General features: G+C 43.1%; 2 protein-coding genes across 2 annotated transcripts in view; both read right to left on the reverse strand.

Moving 5' to 3' along the window:
• polr1a (RNA polymerase I subunit A) overlaps positions 1-21,084 on the reverse strand; it is a 76,973-nt gene extending 55,889 nt beyond the window's left edge. Inside the window, exons 1-15 of the mRNA XM_080746637.1 lie at positions 20,957-21,084; positions 19,713-19,821; positions 18,178-18,273; positions 17,556-17,708; positions 16,300-16,413; positions 15,229-15,314; positions 9,916-10,004; positions 9,471-9,551; positions 8,593-8,698; positions 7,917-8,058; positions 7,123-7,293; positions 5,670-5,792; positions 4,231-4,458; positions 1,431-1,538; positions 10-156 (exon numbers count right to left, since the gene is read on the reverse strand). Coding sequence (XP_080602763.1) covers positions 10-156; positions 1,431-1,538; positions 4,231-4,458; positions 5,670-5,792; positions 7,123-7,293; positions 7,917-8,058; positions 8,593-8,698; positions 9,471-9,551; positions 9,916-10,004; positions 15,229-15,314; positions 16,300-16,413; positions 17,556-17,708; positions 18,178-18,273; positions 19,713-19,821; positions 20,957-21,033 — 1,830 coding nt within the window. The 5' untranslated portion in view covers positions 21,034-21,084. The remainder of the gene's footprint in view (positions 1-9; positions 157-1,430; positions 1,539-4,230; positions 4,459-5,669; positions 5,793-7,122; positions 7,294-7,916; positions 8,059-8,592; positions 8,699-9,470; positions 9,552-9,915; positions 10,005-15,228; positions 15,315-16,299; positions 16,414-17,555; positions 17,709-18,177; positions 18,274-19,712; positions 19,822-20,956) is intronic.
• LOC308301951 (hsp90 co-chaperone Cdc37-like) lies at positions 11,472-12,620 on the reverse strand (the record flags this gene model as incomplete). The annotated part of the gene is made up of 1 exon (XM_080746097.1): positions 11,472-12,620. The coding sequence occupies one exon, from the start codon at positions 12,618-12,620 to the stop codon at positions 11,472-11,474; it is 1,149 nt and encodes a 382-aa protein (XP_080602223.1).
• Positions 21,085-21,194: the final 110 nt, after the last annotated feature.

Genomic DNA, 21,194 nt, shown 5'->3' on the forward strand with positions numbered 1-21,194 from the left:
CTTTCCTACCTTGGGGACCAGGTACTGGCGGTCGGTGCTGACCAGATGGTAAGCCTCGGCCCGGCTCAGCTCGCTCTGGGGGAAGTGAGCGTTCATCTCGTCGCCGTCAAAATCAGCGTTGTAGGCCTTGCAGTTGGCGTAGTGGAGCCTCAGCACCTGGACCAATCACACAATGACATGGAATGAAGCAAAATAACATCTCGTCACTGAAACATTTTGTTTTTTAGAATTATGTTTAGGGATGGAGCTCCAAACCCAAGCCCAATACAAACCTGATAACATATTGAGACCCGGTATCAATAAGCTTTGGGCTTATCAAGCCTTTTCTCGAGCATAGCGTACCATGACGTGTTTTAACAATCAACATAAGGCCCCATGACAAAAGTCCTGAACCAGACAATCTACTGTGTACAAGCCCAAAAGGTATCTAAAAAATAAATCTCTCTGCCTCGCTGTGCACATTCAAGGCAGTGTTGTTGTTTTACATTTTAAAATGAAAGAAATCCGCACAACAGCTTTGCACAAAGTTTCGGTACAACGTTTCGGCCCAGACACTTTGTGTTGAGTAAAATATTTGTTGGAGCAAAGCCGTTGTGCTGATTCTTTTCATTTTAAACAGTTACTCATTGTGTACCAGCACCAGCTACCAACAAGACGTGCGATGAACTAATGTCGTTTTACATCCCATTGCATTGCCCGATTGTACCGGACAGTTGGCTGAGACACAAGCTGGTTTCACTAAGACTTTCAATAAAAAAAAGCCATTGGTGAAGAAATCTGATTTCACACTTTTTGAGTATACTGTATCTGTGATCATAATATAGATATACCTAATAAAGGTCAACAAAATAGAAATACATTATTTTGTATGCATTCTTATATCAAACATCCCTAAAAAGCCAATCTTAATTATACCTGTCAAACGGAAACGTACTGCTTGAAGACGAGAATGTAATTTCACGTCGTCTTTAACCCATTTAGGCCTAAGATTATTGACTGCTTAAACTATTGAAAAATAGCAGATATACAAGCTCACATCTGCTATTTTTTTTTTCTTTGCAAGTCTTTGAATATATCTATTTAAAAGCGAACATTTGTAACTCAAATATTTGCTTCTGGGGGGTCCCTGGAACAACATATTTTGGGGGTCCTTGACATGAAAAAGTTTGAGAACCACTGATTTAGAGGAAGGATTTAGAAGCCGGGTCAAAGATCGGGTCAAAGATATTCAAAGACTTGCACTCATTTTCACGACTTTTCAAAAATAGCAGATCTACAAGCTCGCAGCGCGGCACTCGGTGCCGCGCTGTGAGCTTGTATATCTGCTATTTTTCTAAAGTTAAAGCATAAAATAATGGTTAAAGTGGTTAAAATCTAATGCGACTCGGGCGCGTTCCAGGTATTTGAGAGTTAAAAGATGAACAAGTTACCTTTTCTCCTGGCAGGATGCGCGCACAGTGGGCCTGGATGGAGGGTCTATGGAGGGTGGGCTGTCTGTTGAGCAGCAACACATCTCCATTCTTTATGTGGCGATTCACCTGGAGAGACACGCGCCATGGACATGGGTATTTAAGTAAAATAGCTGATCTACAAGCTCATATTACCTCATATTAGAGTATAACAGTGGTTGGTAACCTTTTTCATATCAACGGTCTATTATTTATTCTGCATTTGAGCCCCGGACCGGGACAGTACCTATGTTCCCCAGGTTCTATGTTCCCCAATTACCACCTAAACCTAACCTTAACCCTAAACCTAACCTCAGTAAAACTAACGCTGTTGAATGCATATTAACCTGTGGGGAACATAGAACCTGGGGAACATAGGGTGGACCCCCCCCAGACCACTATTTGATGAGATTTAGCCTCTCAGACCAAAAACTTTGAATATGTTGTCATTGTTGGATACAATTTTGTCCACAATTCCATGCCGTATTGATGTTGCAGTTAGCATACCATAGGAGAGATGACAGGCAAACGTTGACCAAAATAAAATAAAAACTACATTCTCTAACAGTGTAGTAATGCAGATAAGTAGTGCAGATGTTTAAAGGTGATACACCATGCATTTAAAAAGTATTTATGTCATATTGTTTATGTCCCAAAACGTTTTTCGAAAGGTTTGAGGCTAAATTACCACTCCTGAATAGAGAGCCTCTCTCATTTTTGAATGGCTCTCAGAGCATTTTCAGCTGCAGTACCACCTTTGGCCTGAACTGCGCCACCCCCCCAAACGAACGCTAACCCTAATTCTTTATTTTTATATATATATATTTTTGAAAAAAGAAAAAATGATTTTTTTTTTATTTTTTTTTTGAAAAAAAAAAAAGTCTTCAAAAACGTCCGTCGATGACGTCATCGACGGCAGCAAATCTGGATAGGCTGTTTTGAGAACCCGTGGGATACTTTTAACCTTCGCCTTCTCAAAACCAGAGAAAGACACAACGGTCAGAAATGGGACTTTGTGAGGATAGAAGGTGCTAGTGGGACCCCCAAAAAAGGTTTTAAAATAGGAAAAGTGAAATTTCATGGTGTATCACCTTTAACAATAATTTAACTCTTGACCTTTAACTCAAGAGTTAAAGATCTATAAGGGTCCATTTGGTTACCAAGTTCCAACTCTCCATAATTTAGCTGGTGACCACCTGGAAGCCCCCTCATGGACCACTGGTGGTCCCCCAGACCAGTGGTTGAAAACCATTTAAGTATAAGGTTTAACACATCGGGTGCCCAGAATTTTTTACGTTTTAATTTGCTGGTGCCCATGGCAACCCGCCATTTTACCTACTTTCGAAGTACTGGCAAGAAAAGTAATCCGAGTAAATGTAATCCGAGTATGTCCTGTTTATTTCGCGAAAATCTTTTCTTTCAGTCAGGACCGTTTTTTATCAATTCTAAGCCACAGTGTTTGTGTTACGGCCGGTAGAAGAGGCTGCCGTTTTGAGGAAAAAATGAAAAAAGGAAGAGAATCCGGAGAAAACAGCATTTTTGTGCAGCCGCTAAACAGGAAGTCAACGAGACAGACAGCACGTCCGGGTGACGTAATTGCGCGCTGCATGTTGGGAAATGGAGTTTGTTTCATCACCGCGGTAGCCAAGTGCAGTAGCTACAGTACAGTATAGTTTACTGTATAACGCGTCGAATGCGTCATGGGCACACGTAAACATCAAAGAGATTGGCGCGTGGGCACCACGTGGGCGTTTAATGTGTTAAAGAGGTGGTGCGATAGTTTTGTACTTTTTTTGTTTTGTATGTGTCTATGGAGTTAACATTACTTCCTTGGGGCGCCCGCTGGCCTGGTGGTCAAGGCGCATACCACATACTAGGTAATGATGCCTGCTGGCGTCGCCGGTTCGATTCCCGATCCGGACGACCTTTGCCACATGTCATTCCCTATCTCTCTCCTCATTTCCTGTCAGTCTACTGTCCTATCAAATAAAGGCATAAAAAGCCCAAAAACAAATCTTTAAAAAAGAAAAAAAAAGAAAAATCATTACTTCCTGAAAGCTGAAAGCCTCTGAGTCAAAAGGCCCAACTGATGACATCCTAAAATCATCCCCTCCCCCTTTCACAATCCAGCAACAGCTGTGGGTGTGGCAAACTCGTTCACCACCTGCCTGACAACCAGGCATACTTAAAGGTGATACACCATGAAATTTCACTTTTCCTATTTTAAAACCTTTTTTTGGGGTCCCACTAGCACCTTCTATCCTCACAAAGTCCCATTTCTGACCATTGTGTCTTTCTCTGGTTTTGGGAAGGCGAAGGTTAAAAGCATCCCACGGGTTCTCAAAACAGGCTGTCCAGATTTTTTTTTTTTTTTTCAAAATTTCTTTTTTTTTTTGGGGGGGGGGGGGGGGGGGGGTGCAGTTCAGGCCAAAGGTGGTACTGCAGCTGAAAATGCTCTGAGAGCCATTTAAAAATGAGAGAGGCTCTAATTCAGGAGTGGTAATTTAGCCTCAAACCTTTTGAAAAACGTTTTTTGGGACATAAACAATATGAGAAATACTTTTTAAATGCATGGTGTATCACCTTTAATGAGCAGGTGGGTGTGGCCACATAAAAACAACAATTTTAATCATATAATCAATTATAATGATTATGTTGTAGGGGGGGAAAAAATCACGGCACTATGTTTGTAAGTGGTTAACAAAAATATGGTATGATTCCATACCATCTTCATGTGCGGTACGGGGGCAGGGTTAATGGTTGACAGAATGACAGTACTTACTATCTTCATGGGCATCCTGTGCGGTCCGGGGCAAGGCGTCAGCAGCTGCTTGGCCACCGCCTCCCTCTCCGTGGGGTTGCTGGGCGACAGGATGGTCTTCCTGCCGTCCTCGTTGATCACCATGGTGGCGCCGGGGTGCACGTTGGGCCCGTTGAGCACCGCCTGCCGCAGCTCCTTCGCGTTCCAGGGGGTCACCGGCTGGGGGTACGTCAGCTTGGTGGCAAACACCTTACACAGACAAACAATGTCAGCTCACTGGCAGACACCTTAAGGTGCCTCTCATCCAAACAGACTACAAGAGACATTCCAACTCGTTCAGACCATAGACTGTAGAGAAAACTTGGACTAAGGGAACGGTGACCTCACCCATTGGTTTCTACAGAGTGTAAATGAAGCCTATTAAGCAAGCGTGTGCATGTCATCCTGTCCTGAAAAAAGAAATGGTACCAAAATTGTATTGGTTGGGCCAGAGTGGGTGGTGGTTCAATACATAGGCATAGAAAGGTAGACGCCTCCTTCGGCTAGGGGGCGTATGCATTTAGCAACCAAGGGAATCTTCATCACTTCCGTGTGCATTGCTTCCACGTGTGTCACACATAGGGGAGTTGCCAGGCCAATCAGAGGCCGGTGGGGGCGGTTCTTTACGCACGCAGCCTGTGAGAACAGCTGAGCCGCGCAACATCGGAACTGGCTCTGTTGAATTGAATTGTGGTCCTTGGATAAGTTCCGAAAAAGTCGCGCTGTGATTGGCCAGTAGTCACTTGACTGACAGCGTTCCCTTGGTTTTTCCAGGAAGTCCGGACTAGAACTTTTGCACATCGCTCCAATTAACTGCAGAGGCGACCGAGGCATCTAGCTCTTTATATCTGTGGGTCAATACATACTATTGGTAGGGAGCTTGTCAATCAAGCTGGCCACACCCCTCCTACGGCATACACATTTTATCATACATTTTAAAATACATGGGACCATAACAATAAACAAATTAAATATGTGTGAAACATGTCAATAGTGCAGTTTTTTATGTAAAAAAAAATATTATTATGGATATAAATAACTAATCACTGTGATTCTCTAGCAAATACATGGACATTATATTTCATCACATATGGACAAACCCACACCTTGACATGAACACAGAGATTACACACATTTATCGATTCGATAGACCAAGAGTAGCTATGGAATGGAAAAGTAATTAGACCCCTCGTTTTTCTTCTTAAAATTTACATAATGCAAGGCACAAGTACTTAGTATCCATACAATTATTATTTGCATTGCAAAACAATTTTATACTGATTATTTGCGAAAACGATATGATACAAAGCCAATTTTGCTGTTAGCATATTGATATAGTAGTAATAGTTGCAAATTAAAATTAGAATTGTCGATTTAGTTACTATATCGTTACAGGACAGTAGATGACATATCAATCATACCATAGGTATTCCTATCTCGTTGGTTCCAATGTACATGTCAGGACAGATGACGGATCGTGCGGCGTAGTCCACCCGTTTACCCATCATGTGCTTCCGGAACAGTCCTTCCTTCTTCTCCAAGATCTGTCAGGACGAGGAAGAAAAATATATATATAAGACACCGTCATCATCACAGACACTCCTTAGTTCTTAACCCATTTAGACCTGTTACACCTGTACGCTATACCTTTCAATCTGGCAACACCTCTGGTGTCATTTTAGTTGTTGCTATGTATCACTGTTGACGGGTTAACCTCATTTACAGCAGTGGTTCTCAACCTTTTCAGGCTGCGACCCCCCCAAATAATCATATTTTAACTGGGGACGCCCCCCCCCCCCCCCCACCCTGACAAGTACTAAGAGTTGTAGGGTTTGTCAATACATTTAGTTTGACTATCGCGAGGCGTTGTGAGCATGTAGATCGGCTATTTTCACAATTTCTGCCTCGAATATTTGACAATTTGACCATTGTTTGACCTGAGGTACTATTAAATTGTCACTTTTAGAAATGTGCAGATTCCCTCTATACACTTATACTATAAGTTGGTCTTTTTACTGTTGAGTGAAAAAACAATGTTAACATTTAGCTAAACATCTGGAGACCCCCCAAAATAATTTGGGGACAACACTGGGGGTCCCGACCCCCCAGGTTGGGAACCACTGATTTACAGTGACGAGGAGCTCAATATGTTTTTTTTGTTAAATTGACTTAAAATCTTGTAAGCCAATTGTTTTCCTAAACAAAAAATTGTAAAACATAGCTGCTCGAAGCCATTACAATTATTATTTTGCATTGTGCAGTCTCCGCTCGAACATGAAAAGGTAGGGTAAGTGGAAGCATTTACTTGGTCAAACATAGCTCTATATTCGCATAGATCTAATTGCTAGCAGGGGTGTCAAACTCTTTACGGGGTCACTCTGCTACACGTGCACACTCTCCTAGATACAGGGGGGTCCCCAAATTATTTTGGGGGGTCCCCTGATGATTAATTTGCAACATTGTTTTCTGACTCAACAGTAAAGAAACCAGCATAAAGATTAAGTGTATATAGGGTATATACACATTTCCAAAGTGACAATTTAAGGACCTTTTAAGTTTTAACACCTCTAAAATGACAAATTAAACATTGGCCAAAATGTAAAATCTTAGAGGCAGAAATTGTGAAAATAGCCGATCTACATGCTCACAACGCCTCGCAACGTGAGGCGTTGTGAGCATGTAGATCTGCTATTTTCACAATAGAACCGTGTTATACAAAATGTACTCTTAATGCTCGTCAGGGTGGGGGGGGGGGGGTGGGGGTGTCCCCAGTTAAAATATGATTATTTGAAAACCACTGACTTAACCTACCTTTAACTTCTCATAACTGCCTTGACTCCTCTTAAAAAGTTGGTTCAGTGTGTAGGCCTATACCTGTCTGATGCCGGGGTATTTCTCCGTCATCAGTTTGTCCATGTCGCTGTCGAACACGATGTTCACGTGACTCTGCAGACGAATCCACGACGTGTAGAGTTTGTCCGTCAACGTCTCTCCCACGATGCCGGAGAGGAAAGACATGTCTGCCTGCTGCTGCTGCTCCGACACCTGGAGGATGAAACGGGGCAGGTTAGCCACAACGATGGTTAGATCGTCTGTTTTCACTATTTGAAGGAGGGCTTTAATAATGTACTTTTCCCCCTATGTAGTTGAGTTAAAAGTAATAATGTTTGTCTTTGAGATGTAGTGGAGTGAAAGTCATGAGCAGCTATGGAATTTCATTATGTTAGGGTCAAGGCCACTTGGTGTAGTAATTTTTGAAACGAATGAAACGAATGAATTTTTGAAACGAATGACACAATTATTTTAAATTTGAAATAATTTAATTTACGACTTAAGGATGGTTTCGTTTTAACCACTTGAATCCCAGCATGCCTATTGTGGGAGGAATGTGCCAAACATAGCAGATCTGCAATGCGTTGCAACTCCGGTCAGAGAATATATCCTGGAAGTCGTTAAAGACAATGTACAACTGCGACATTTCAGAATTCTGAATCTCAACAAGACGCTGGTGTCGAAAAACCACACTGACAGTAAAGAACGCAGACCATGGCCTTCGTTGCCTCCGTGAAAGTCCTGCCTTGGTCATGAGTATCCAAAAATACAAATAATCAAATACAGTACAGATGCTCAAAGAAATCAAGGTTGCTGTCCACCAGTGCAGTTCTGACCTCTTGCGTGGGCTGGACCTTCTCACCGGCGATGAGGGCCAGCAGCTTCTGGATGATTCCATTGTCCTTCATGACAGCCTGCATGTTGACCGTCTGACCGTTGGTGAACATCTGGTCTCCTATACGGTTGATTGGACGGTACCTGGACGAAGGCTAGAATGTTAATAGCATGCTAATGTAATACAATCAGGTGATAAAAATGTCTGCATCTGCATTTGACCATGCATTCAATCAGAAATCTGATATTGGCCAAAAATTTTAATATGGTGCATCCTAGGGTGCGAGTGTGAGTGTGTTTATGGTAAATGGTGCATTTATATAGTGTCTTTATCAAATCCAGCCTTTATCCAAGGCGCATTCACCCATTCACACACACAACCATACACCGATGGCGGAGGAAACCATGCAAGGCACCAACCTGCTCACCAGGAGCAACTAGGGGTTCAGAGTCTTGCTCAAGGACTCTTCAACACTAACTCTGGAGGGCCCACCGTGTTTTAAGACAACTATAAGAACACAGAGTCCTGTACCTGAGCTACTGCAGCGTGTGCGTGTGTGTGTGTGTGTGTGTGTGTGTGTGTGTGTGTGTGTGTGTGTGTGTGTGTGTGTGTGTGTGTGTGTGTGTGTGTGTGTGTGTGTGTGTGTGTGCGTGCGTGCGCGCGTGCGTGCAGCATACCGGCTAGGAGGGACCACGAGGAGCTCCAGGAAGAACATTTCAGGATAGAAAGCAGTGTCATCTGGTCCCTGCTCCAGTCCAGGAAACAAACACCTGAGGAAGAAACCTGGACAACCGGACAGACAGGGAGGGAGGGAGGGAGGGAGGAAGGAAGGAAGGAAGGAAGGAAGGAAGGAGTTGACACATTGTGAGCTTTTGACTAATGACATGGCCCAAAACAGGGATAGTATTAGGTTGAAAGTGGATTCAAATAAAGATATAGAGGGTATGCGCATGCATAAAGTGAATGAATGGCATATCGAGTAGCAAAGTGAGAGGTAAAGTGAGTTTAACGTTATTTAATGCAATCAGATATGACTTTTCTTTTTTGGATGTATGAGCTGTCAAGGCCAGAAAGTAGTTTTTAGCCACTCAGTAGGCGTTCCCGCGTAACTTTCGGGTATGATGATGTCACGTGCTACAGTAGCAGATCTACATCGCTGTGGATCTGCTACTTTCAATGCTTTTGTGTGACGCTGTAGTATGATCAAGCATGATAAAATATGGAGAGAGGTTTCTGTCCGACTATGCAACATGTTTAAAATGTTGGACTAGCTCCAAACAGACAAGGTCGACTATCTCTGTTATCTTTGGTGCCTCCTTAATTAAGGGAATCCTCCTGGACCCCAGATTAAGGGAAAAGGGTTAGTGTGATCTTTGGTGCCATTGGAAAACGTTATTTCAATGATTCTCAAACGTTTTTTATGTCAAGGACCCCTCAAATTGATATGTATTTGGCTGCCGGCCCATATCTGAAAATATGATGTGCCGGGGACCCAAAAGTGAGGATTTGTGTTCCCCTTGGGTTCCTGAGTTCCACTGCTTTATTCTAAGCGTACCTTCTTTGGCCCATACTTTAGTGAGGTGGTCTTTGGCAGTACTAGGAGTCATGTAGCCTCTCCTCCCAACAAGCAGGTCTTCTACAGGGAAGAAGAAAAAAATAACAAATATTAGAAGACAGAGCAACGTGTAAGATAGAGAGAGAAGTAAGTGTCATTTCTGGGCATATATCTTCATCAATATAGTAAATGGGACCTGACGGTCGCAAGTACACAACCAGTGTGAAGTGAGTGGAGCCTTTCATGAGTTAATTTCATTAAACGTCCCGCAAAGCTTGGCCAATGCCCGGCTTTGCGGGCATTGACTCCTGTTCTATGACGTACTGTATGACGCCAAATATGGGCAAATTTGACAAGTTCACATGCGATCACAGCCCCATTAACTTCCAATGACTGCATAATAACAGGTTCTCATGTGATCACAGCTTTTGAACAGTCTTTGTACCTTCAGTGTCGTCTCCGGTCTGTACTCCTGCTGGCATAGTGACGATCAGCTTACTGTTGTGCTCCCGACGCACCACTGACCGCCCACACCTACAACACACACAAGGAGCATCACACTGAATAATGGTCTAGGAAGGGGCTAATAAAAAGTTGAATGACTAGATCAGTTTCTTTGTTTAAGCCCGTAGCCCATTCATGGACCAGCATCTCTGGCAACGTCATCATTAACAGCCAATAAGGGACCAGCATTCCTGGTGATGCCAGTGGTGAGCAGAGCGCGCCTCATGGCTTGTGCACAAGCTGCAAGTTGGCACCTCGACAGAGTGCAGTTCTAGTTCATATTGAGCGGTGATAACCACTCCTACGTCTGACTTTGTGTGTAGGTCCCTATGTCCTTATGTATAACTAATGAGAGGAAACAGACAGATAAAACCTATGGTCCTGGACCCGTAAGGGGGTCACAGAGTTACTACTTTACATAACAACTCGAACCCTAGCATCCATATTCAGAGGGGGGCATTCGCCGAAAATATAGCAGATCTTCAAGCTCACAGCAGATCCACAATTTTCGGCAGAGGTTTAGTGTAGAGATAAAAATCAAACCTCAGTTCGAAGTGAAGCGGTGAATTTTTATTCCATGTGTTCTAGAGCTATACATTCTGTGTTCTAGATCTATACTTTCATGTGCTTTAGTTCTATATTTTTATGAATTCTGAATGAATGAATGATTTTGTCTGGAGGGCCAAATTGTCATGTGAAGCTTGACCAATCCTCAATTGGTCAAGCACGGGACATGTACGGAGACATGTACGGGACAGACAAAGCCACTCCTTGGAAGTGGCTTTCACCGCTTCAAAAAAGGAACAAACCAAGTACAGAGCCTATGTTCAAGCTTACTTAGTATTGAGGGTTTCAAAGGTCAAATGGCTGAAAATGCACTATACAATCTTGCTGCCTGATGCAGAAACAAGTGAGAGTAGCAAGGATGCCTGTAGTGCATAGCAGTGGCAGCCAATTTCTGTTTCCAAACCCCATAAACATTGTCATAAATACTTTGCTTCCAGTCGCAGGTTTAAAGTCTTCTTTCACCGTTATATGCGTTTTGTTAAATTATGGTCCCATGCTTTTTAAAATACATCATGAAGTAGCGTATGCCATTAGGAGGGGTGTGGCTAGCTTGTTCAACCAACCAATAGCATTTATTGACCCACCCCCACTCTGTCCCAACCAATAGTCTTTTCTGGTTTCATTTCCATTTCAGGATAGGATGTACAGATGTGGCATTTCAAAACTTCACACGTCCTGCCATTGGCAAGACTTTTGTCAAGATTTTCAAGGTTATTTTTGTGACCTTATCTGACTTTGAAGTGTAAATCTACCTATGAAGGTGGACTACACTGAAATATACTCCATTCTCCATACAAATTAGAAAGGCAAAACAGGGAAGGAAACCTGTAGAAAAAATGCATTTTCAGGAAGAAAAGCAGTAAATACTGAAGAGTTGAAATGGCCCATCTGTAGAAAGATGGCGGCATGCAGACGCTTGCCAAATGGGCTTCATTTATCGTCTACTCTGCGTAACACGGTCCATTCAGGTTTATGGTCTGTGGGTGGTATCCCTAGTACGTAGTAGGTGCCCTCACCATCGTCCGCCCTGGAGCAGCGGACCAAATTACAGAGCCCTGAGTCTAGGAATCTCCTCATGACGTCCATGGCGTCCGCGGTCTCCATTTTGCCGATCTCCTGAAGTAACCTCAGGTCGTCTTTCGTGTCGAAACAGCGCTTCATCTCTTCCGGTAGGGACTGGTAAACCTTCAGCGGGTCCAGGCCTCGCGGTCCCGGGCGCTTCTGCAGTTCCTCGTCTTCCCTGTCTTCTTCCATCAGATCGTTCAAAGTGCTGAGCTTGGCCGCGGCGCGCACCTGCTCTTTGAAGGACTCCAGCACGTCGTCAAAGGTGTCCTGAACGCGCTGATCTCCGGCCTTTATCTTGGCGAAGAACCGATGGAAACAGGCGCGGGGCTCCACCTTTAAGGCGTTGGCCAGGCTCTCAATGAAGTGCATGACCACTCTCTGATGAGCCACTTGCTCCATGAACGCGTGCCTCTTCTCTTCCTCGAAGTTGACGCACGTCATGGTCAGGAAGTCTGCTGTCTCCCTACATAACAGATGGGGGTTGTCGGAGAGGTACTGCTGGCTGTCCTCCCACCGGCGCATCAGGGAGAAGCGTTTGAGCTCCTTCTCGTACTTTGTCACGAAGGTTGAAAACTTTTCACAAGCGTCCTCGTTGCCACTTTCCGTCTTGTTGACGTTGAACACGCTCCTGCTGAATCCGTCCCTGCTGAGGGTGTCCACGTTCCACGGTGTCTTCTTCTCCTCCAGCCGGTGCGCCGCAAGTTTCTTCTCCCACTCCCGCTGCTCTTTCTTCAGCCCCTCCACCTCCTCGGCCCGTGCCTTGCTCGACTTCGCACCCCGGCGGCGGCGGCTGGTGGGGCCGGCGGCGAGCTCCTGTGCGTCTGCCAGCTTACGTTTGGACTCGGCGAGTGCCTTCTCCAACTCCTCACCCGTCTTCTGGAGTTCTTCCGTTCGCTCCACGCGTGCCTGGTGTCTCCATCTGAAAAGGCTGGCCGTGTCGACGTTGGGATGCGTGACATCTTCGTCGTCCGAGACCTCGATGTGGTCCCACGCGCTGTAGTCTATTCTGGACATGATGCTAGCAGCTGCTATCACGGATGATAACGTCAGCTTCCGAGGTTGTTATGTTCGTCTATAGTGTTTATCGGTGGCAACAAACACCATATGAAAAGTAACTCACGATCCAGATCCTTTCTCTATTTGGCCAAAACCACAGTTTCTAGAAGACACATTTCCACTTTGAGGTCAATACATCATCAATAGGTCATCAATACATCAGGATTTGCTTATTATGTCTATCTATAAATTAGCCAAATCTATGTGTGTATATATGTTTGTATGCGTCTGTCTTTACACCAGTAGCCAATCACGGGCTACGGGCTGTGTATGCCCCTAGCCAATAAGAGAGGGGCGAAGGGTGACATCATAATATCCAGGCAAAAATAAGATTACATGCAGGTATTTGTCCAGTTTATTAATAGGCGATCTCTAGACGTGAGTGTCCAGAGATCGGACGGGTCAGGATTCCTTATATTATTCCATATATTATTACCACATTTGTTAAATAAAATCAGCATACTGTGTGATAATCAGCATCTGTAGACCAGCTTTGCAAGCTGGTAAATAGACTGCACACTCTGTTGAGGTGCCAACTTGCGACTTGTGCACTCGTGGCCAGGTATGGCCTACTTGTGCACCAGCAGAGCACGACCCGTTATTTAGATCAGGTCGCACTTGTTGATGGTGACGTCACCAAGAATGCTGGTCCCTCATTGGCTGTTGATGGTGACATCACCAAGAATGCTGATCCCTGATTGACCGGACTAGGGATGGCCAAATGGCGATTTTTTCTTAACCGATAACCGAAAGGCCTTATATCAGTTAATTAACCGTTAACCGTTAAGGAAATGTGTTCAAAAATGCGCTATTTTAGCGATTTAAAAAAAGGAAAATACACCTGTTTTTCCCCATAATAAAGTGCCATATTTACACATTACAAACAATAAAACTAGGAGAAACAAGAATACAAATGTTTTCTAAAAGAAATGAGTTTTTGCAAAGAAACGGAGGATTGAAATGATCAGTCTGTAATGTGATGCGCTTTCGCCAGGCACGTGCGCACATACAGCAAAGGGGGCTGGAGCCCTTAACTTTTATCAACAGAATTGTCCACCAAAAGGCCCTTCAGCCCATGCCTCTCTAACATTCTGTGCACTGACTGCACTCCCTGGCTATCGCCTAACAAAACAGCCACAGCGAGATGCTCGCATGTAGAGCAATAACTTTCAATCGTATGACTTTTGCAATGTTTGAATCGGCCAAACGTGATGTCCATTTAATTAATTTTCTTCTCTCTTGCCCGTGTTTTGTGTGTGCTGATGCAGCGATCATTGAATTAGCGACTCTGAGCTGTGTTATTTTCGCATATCCTACTATGTAACCAAGACGACTTTAGCATTCCTCACGTCATCAACATGTAACATTACAAAGTTGTGTTTTAAGCTCTTCTTAAAAGGGATTCAATGTGACGGGGGTCTGTTTTGTAAAATCCAATCGACGACGGAGCATTTGTTGAACAAGTCAGCGTGTACGACTCCAAACGACTCGCAGCTGCGTGAATGCATGGATGTTACACACAGACATTGGTGCCCCAGAAATGTGTGACCACAGCGCGTATAGTTGCATGGTTGATGACTTGATGTTGCGTAGATATTGGTGTACGGGGCTTTTGGTGTGACACATGGGTTGATTTCCTTTTTCTTTTCTTTTTTATCGGTCAAAATTGACCGTTAGTGCTTACCGGTAACCAATTTCTTATCGGTTTAACGGTAACGGTTAACCGTTGGCCATCCCTAGACCGGACATTGACGCCGCATACAAAATCACCGAAGGTAGTACTTGCGCACACTGCTGGCACGAGGAATAACAAGAAGTGACAGTCCTTTTATACCAGCTTTAGCCTTGCTGGGGTGGTGACATCACCGAGAGCACTGAGGAGAGGGTAACGCAACATTTAAAAATCTCACCAGTGCTAAGGGAGCAGTGCAAATACGACACACGTGCATATCTTCTCCATGACGTCAGTTACTCTATGTGTATGAGCACGGATCTCCATACATGGAGATCCGTACTAATACAAACAAAGTGAAATAATATATACATTCACACTTGTTCTCCTCGCGACAGGAGCTTCATCACTGCTTACAACAACTTGTACTAAAACCACTCAAGAGAATGCCATCTTCAACAGCCGGGACGTGTTTAGCTCCAGACTCAAAAAATAATAATAAATACACGTTTTTCAAGAAACCGTGTAAATGTGTCGCTTTGTGTCTCAAGCTTGTAGATCTGCTACTTTTCATGCTTTTCTGAGACGTTGTTGTGTGATGCAACGACATGCTACTATTATCACCTTGGGCTGTCTGTGGATACACGCACATCCAAAAGGACTGCGACAGGTGCTGGACCAAAAAATAATAATAGAAAAGAAGAGAAGGTCCACACACTGTCTGAAAGCTCCCCAAATCAATGTATTAATTGAGCGGAATAAAAAATACACAACGTTTCGGCCTACATTGGCCTTCTTCAGGTGTAAACTGAGCAATGTGTCACAGTGAAGGTATAAATAGGGCATGCTGGGTAGAATTCACAAAGATCATGAATGAAATCATCTTGCCCTTACCTGCAGTGGGGACATTTCTTGGGGGTCATGTTGACTCTCCAGAATTTGCTTATCAGACTGCCTTGCATCTCAACCAGGTGTTTAATCTGAAGAAGACACACACGCACACACACTCATCATTTTAGGAATGCCGAGTTTTATGAATACCATTTTCACCCATAAACCTAAAGCCGAAAATAGACCTACAAGCTCAAAACATGATGCAATGCGACACGTTTTTTTGAAAACTTTTAAGAAGTGGTCATGTCTGTATGTAGGTTTTATTAATATCTGACCAATGAAACTATTAACAATAAAAATCACACCCAGTGTGAAGTAAGCAGTGTTATTTAAGAGTTAATTTCATTAAGCGTCCCGTGAAGCTTGGTCAATGTGACCCTGGCCATACAGACAGACACCAATTCACCCTTTGTCAGCCTTCTGATTGGTCCCTGACTGGCCAACCAGAAAAATCATTCACTTTTGCTACCGGGGGTGGAGTTATGCAGTTCGTTCTTTCACCGCGGTGCGGTGATGCGCGGTATGGCCGCGGCGCAGTACGGCGCTGCGCGGTCATAGCTATTTCGATAAGTATAATGAATAAGCTTCAACAAACTAGTTCACATGAACGATATCGATGTAACTAAGATATTCGATTGGGTACATATATTTTAAATGGGCAGAATTACAATTAAAATACAGTTGTTGCCTATAGTTCCACAACTCCCTGGTCAGTGCGAGTCATCCAAGATGCACTGCTCTCTCTTTCTCTGCCCTCTGCCTGTTTCAAAGGATTAAACTAATTAAAACATGTATTTCCGGGGGAAAACCCCTGTTTTGCAATGTAACTACTGTACGTTTTTGTTCCTTTTTTATTAATATCACGTAGATGTTTTTCTTTTGGTACTTTAAATAGCAATAATGAGGCTATGAAAAATCTTGTTTTCCCATTCACTTCCATTATAAAAATAGTCTTCCCTGGCTTTTTTGTCCCACTTAGTAACAGAGCGACATGGCATGGGGTGGGACTTGACAAAGGGTGAATTGACCAATGACAGTCCGGACAGACATTGGAACACAGGTTATACTGACCGGTTTGCTGTGGCAGGTCTCTTCTCTGCTGGTCGTTCCAATGATGTTCCGTGTGAACTCCTGCAGCACCTGGCTGATCTCCTCTCCACTGGCCTTCTTGTTCTTCTCCAGGAACTGAACAGAGACACACGCAATCCTGTTAGCATAAGGCTTGATCAGACGCAAGATCGGGCTTTGCTCACAGAGGTTTTCCTCGCTGTGTGTGAAAGCCTCTGTGACAAGCTCACTGTGCGATTCCAGCGCTTGGCGAGAGCTGGCCAGGCGTTTCTGAATATCTGGCAGGTTAGATATTTGGCTCCATCACAAATAATTGCGATTAGACGATTATGTAATAATTGCGACAGCCCTACAAAGGAACCCCACAAGCGACCTACAAATGGGTCCCAACCCACTGTTTGGGACCCAGTGCCAGTGGGTTAACCGATTTAAAACGGGTAAACATTATTGTGTATCATTATTTTATGCTTTGACCATTGAAAAATAGCAGATATACAAGCTCACAGCGCGGCACCGAGTGCCGCACTGCGAGCTTGTAGATCTGCTATTTTTGAAAAATCGTGAAAATTAGAATTTTGACCCGATTCTATAAGTGTCTTTTGAATCCTTCTAAGGTTTTTAGAAAAACCTATGTTTCTTTTAAATTTTATAATTTTTTTCCCACAATTTTGTAACCCATTTTTTCACCCAGTGCCAATTGCCTATGTAATCCGTGGAAGGAACACGTTATTCCAACCAGTTCCTTTCCCCTCCATCAGGCGCCCCGGCTGGCCAGGGGGACGCATTATTGAGACCAGGATTACGTGCAAGTAATCCTGCACGTAATCGCAACCTATGTTTCTATGTCAGCTATCTGGCTAGCCATCGTCAAAGAAAAGGTCCTTTTCACTTAACTGGAGCTCAGTTAGTCTGTTCTTCAGAGACTACTATGTCAGTGGTTCTCAAACATTTTCATGTGAAGGACCCCCAAAATGATATTTATTTGGCCATGGACCCCATCTCAAAATATCTAGTTCTAGGGACCCCCCCAGAAGCAAAATTTTAGTTACAAACGTTCGCTTAGAAAATACATATATTCAACGATTTGCACACATTTTCACGACTTTTTCAAAAATAGCAGATCTACAAGCTCGCAGCGCGGCACTCGGTGCCGCGCTGTGAGCTTGTATATCTGCTATTTTTCACTGGTTAAAGCAGTCAATAATTCTAGGCCTAAATGGGTTAAAGTCATGCTGCCCAGTCCTTCCCCTCTGAGACACCTGGTTGAGTTCGTGCTCTGCCTGGTAGACGTCCTGCAGCGGAGCCCCGTGGTCCAGCAGCTTCATCTGGCTGAGCAGCAGGTGCACCGCCGCCCGGGGACACGTCAACATGTGGCACGCCAGACACGAGCCACGCACCAACAGGTAGAGTTTCTGATGGGGAGGGGGAGAAGAGAAGAGAAGAGAAGAGAAGAGAAGGGAAGGGAAGGGAAGGGAAGGGAAGGGAAGGGAAGGGAAGAGAAGAGAAGAGAAGAGAAGAGAAGAGAAGAGAAGAGAAGAGAAGAGAATGGAAATAAAGGCAAGAAAAACAATAGATAATTACCATGCATTACCATCATTGATGTTGTAGCCAATTTGATCATCTGGTTTCAAAATAAACATTTTAAATGCAGAACTTAAGACTGGTTACTGTCAACTGCATCACGCGTTGGGAAGAGCTTTACTTCACGCCATATCCCTCACTGGCAAGTTTTTGTTGATCCGGTTGCCTTTACAGTTGATTTGCTGGTTATGAACAGGTGTGTGTGCTGTGTGTGCTGAGTGTGTGTGTGTGTGTGTGTGTGTGTGTGTGTGTGTGTGTGTGTGTGTGTGTGTGTGTGTGTGTGTGTGTGTGTGTTCTTACATCAAAGAACAGTGGGTTGTAGACAGGCAGTGGCAGCTCCACGTGTCCCAGATGTCCAGGGCAGTTGTTGTAGTCCTGACAGCATGTTGAGCACACCTGCAGGAACCAGAATAGTCAATCTAGGAAGCATCTCGTGACTCGCATCGCTATTTTCACTGCAACACATCGGTATGGACTATAAAAAATGCAACATTTTTTATAGTCCAGTTTTTTCACATTTTCACCTATGCCCAAAATAGCAGCAGCAGGGTTAAGAACAGTTAAGGCCATGGGGAGACAGAGGCGTCAGCATGAATAACAATGAAGAGTAGTTCCCATACAGCAGGGGTCTTCAACGTTTTCAGGCCAAGTAGTAGTTGAGAGAGAGATGAAGCAGGGACCCCCACAACCTCTTCATAGATTCCATATTGTTTCATTGTTTGACAGCACGATCATCAGTGTATTTTGGATTCATGACACTGAACTCAATTTTTTGTCTTAGTAATGTGACAAATACAAAAAAATATTATTCCATGGTAAGAGTAATCAATAGGAAAAATAAAAGTCATTTTGGGAGTGAACTACTCCTTTAAAATGTCAACATGGTTCCCAAACATTCATTTTTACAAAATGTTTGCAGAATATTTATCCCAATTTCCAGGCCTATGATAACAATAATGTCAATGCAATAATGAGTCTCTTACTCCTATGTGGTGAGGTGTTTTTAAAAAAAAAGCATAGAATATAGAATGTAATAATTCCATTACAAATTTCGTGCCACATTTTTTTGCTACACCACCTACAGTAGGATCAGCAGCACATTGTGTTGTTGAGATCTGTTATTTTTGTCACCTCAGGTACACATGAGACTGCAATCAACGCAGCCCATTCTGCAAAAAACTACATAATATGTAGTTTTATATTATGTTGCATATTTTGTGCAATGTTATACATGTTTTTATTAAGGCTGGGACTTTAACTGATTAATTGCGATTAATTAATTACCTGAAAATTAACGCAATTAAAAAAATTAACTCATTTTAATCGCACTTAGTTTTTGCACCACAGAACCTTCAGTTTCGGGCATACCGATCATAGCGATGCACCAACCAAGAAGAGACAACAAACACAAAGGGAGAAGTAGCCGATCAGAGTGATTTGCTTGGCCCAGTGGATGCGAAATTTAGATTTAAAAAACTCATTTGTTGATTCACTCGTACAACAAAATGAGTTTTACTTGAAAAAAAATGCTTCTCAGGTCAAATATTGATGTGCGATTAAAATGTGATTAATTGCGATTAATTAATCACAGAGCCTGTAATTAATTCGATAAAACTCTTAATCGCATCCCAGCCCTAGTTTTTATTTATTTTTTATTAACAAAATCAATAGCCCAAAACAATGCATAGCCAAATAAGTTTTCCGGGACCCTTAAATTCCAAACCTTTTACAGGACTGGAGAATGTTATTATTATTATTATTATTATTTATTTTCTAATTTCAAAATATTTCCAAGAATGTCATGACCGTGGGGACCCTGTGTTAATTAATATTACCTCTTTGCTGTCGGAAGGACCCAGGGCCAGGTCGTACAGGCCGTTAGCAGCTATGTTCCCAACGCCGTCCAGGAACCTGAAGTTCGTGACCTGCTTCGCACTCAGCTTTCTGTACAGGAGACACGACGATACACATGTGGTGGTCAATATTAACGAGTGAAATTGACTGGTTACAATTATTATTTGAATGTTTTTTTTTATGTTTTTAATTTTCTTTTTTGCTATTGTTAATTATTTGTACTTTTTCTGTGAAGCACTTGTGCTTTATTCTTGCTCTGTAAAGCACTTTAAGTTTGAGCTCAGGAAAGGCACTACATGCACAAGCCTCAAATTGCATTTTTTTTTTTTTTTTGCCATCTATTGGTGAGTTTGATGTTGTTTAATACAGATACCAAAAAAACAGTTTTGATGCATTGAATTCCTATGGGAGGTATTGCAACCCTAGATTCGTCAGGTTAAAACAAATCTAGTGTTTGCAATTTGCACATGCACTAAATGCAATATAAGAGTATGCTATTTCTCAACATGAATTTGAGTGCACAAAGTATGAGGAATGTGTTAGGAAAGCGCCCCATCTTGTGACAAAGCAGAGGTACTACACATACACGTTCCTGCGTCATCACTTGTGTATCATACCAGTAAACGTTGTGTATTCTGTATTGGACATGTCATCAGTTTCAAACAACAACTGCATTCTGGCATGAGTTTAATAGAAGCATAATTGACAGAGGTTTGGTGTAAATTGTTTGTTGTCAAGTTCATTGCAGCATTGTGGGACATCCATTCCATAACAGCATGCAGGCTACACTGCAGTATGAACTTGCAGTGTTTCTCAAACTTTTACAAAAGGTCTCCCCTTACTCTGATAGAATATATATATCTGACATGTATAGTTAGACTTGTATGGGTCAATTTAGACCCCCATAAAGGAACCCACAGAGTCCCTGGAATCCACTTTGAGTACCACTGCACTAGATTGTCCATTTGGTTCCAGAGTTGAAAGTTTGAGAAACACTGTACTTGATTGTGCCTCTGTATTGGGGATATTAGCACAAAGCAGCCTGGTGAAATCAAAATAATAATAAAAAATCATAACTTTGTTTTGCCTACTACACACACAGTCACACTGAAGGCATGTCTGGACTTGTCTCACACGTTCCCGACAGACAGACACACTGTTTATGAACTGCATGTGTACAACGTAGTAGTGTTGTTTAGCATTGAAGCTAACCATTAACTCTCACCTTATCTCCTGAGCAGTGTACATGCCAAACGACATGCTCTCCAGGCGCCTCCATGGCACGTCTTTGCCGAACATCATTGTTGTTCAACAATATTTATTATAGTGTTTTTGTTAGGATTTATTTATTCGTGAAGTCATAGCTTGTCATAAATGAAGCCTCCTCTCACCACACGTGGGTCCAGTGGTGTGTGGCTGTGTGTTGTGGAGCAGGGTAACTTTTAGCCGATCTACAAGACCAC

This window comes from Nannobrachium achirus, assembly GCF_963921795.1.
Source record: "Nannobrachium achirus genome assembly, chromosome: 17".
Taxonomy (NCBI): domain Eukaryota; kingdom Metazoa; phylum Chordata; class Actinopteri; order Myctophiformes; family Myctophidae; genus Nannobrachium; species Nannobrachium achirus.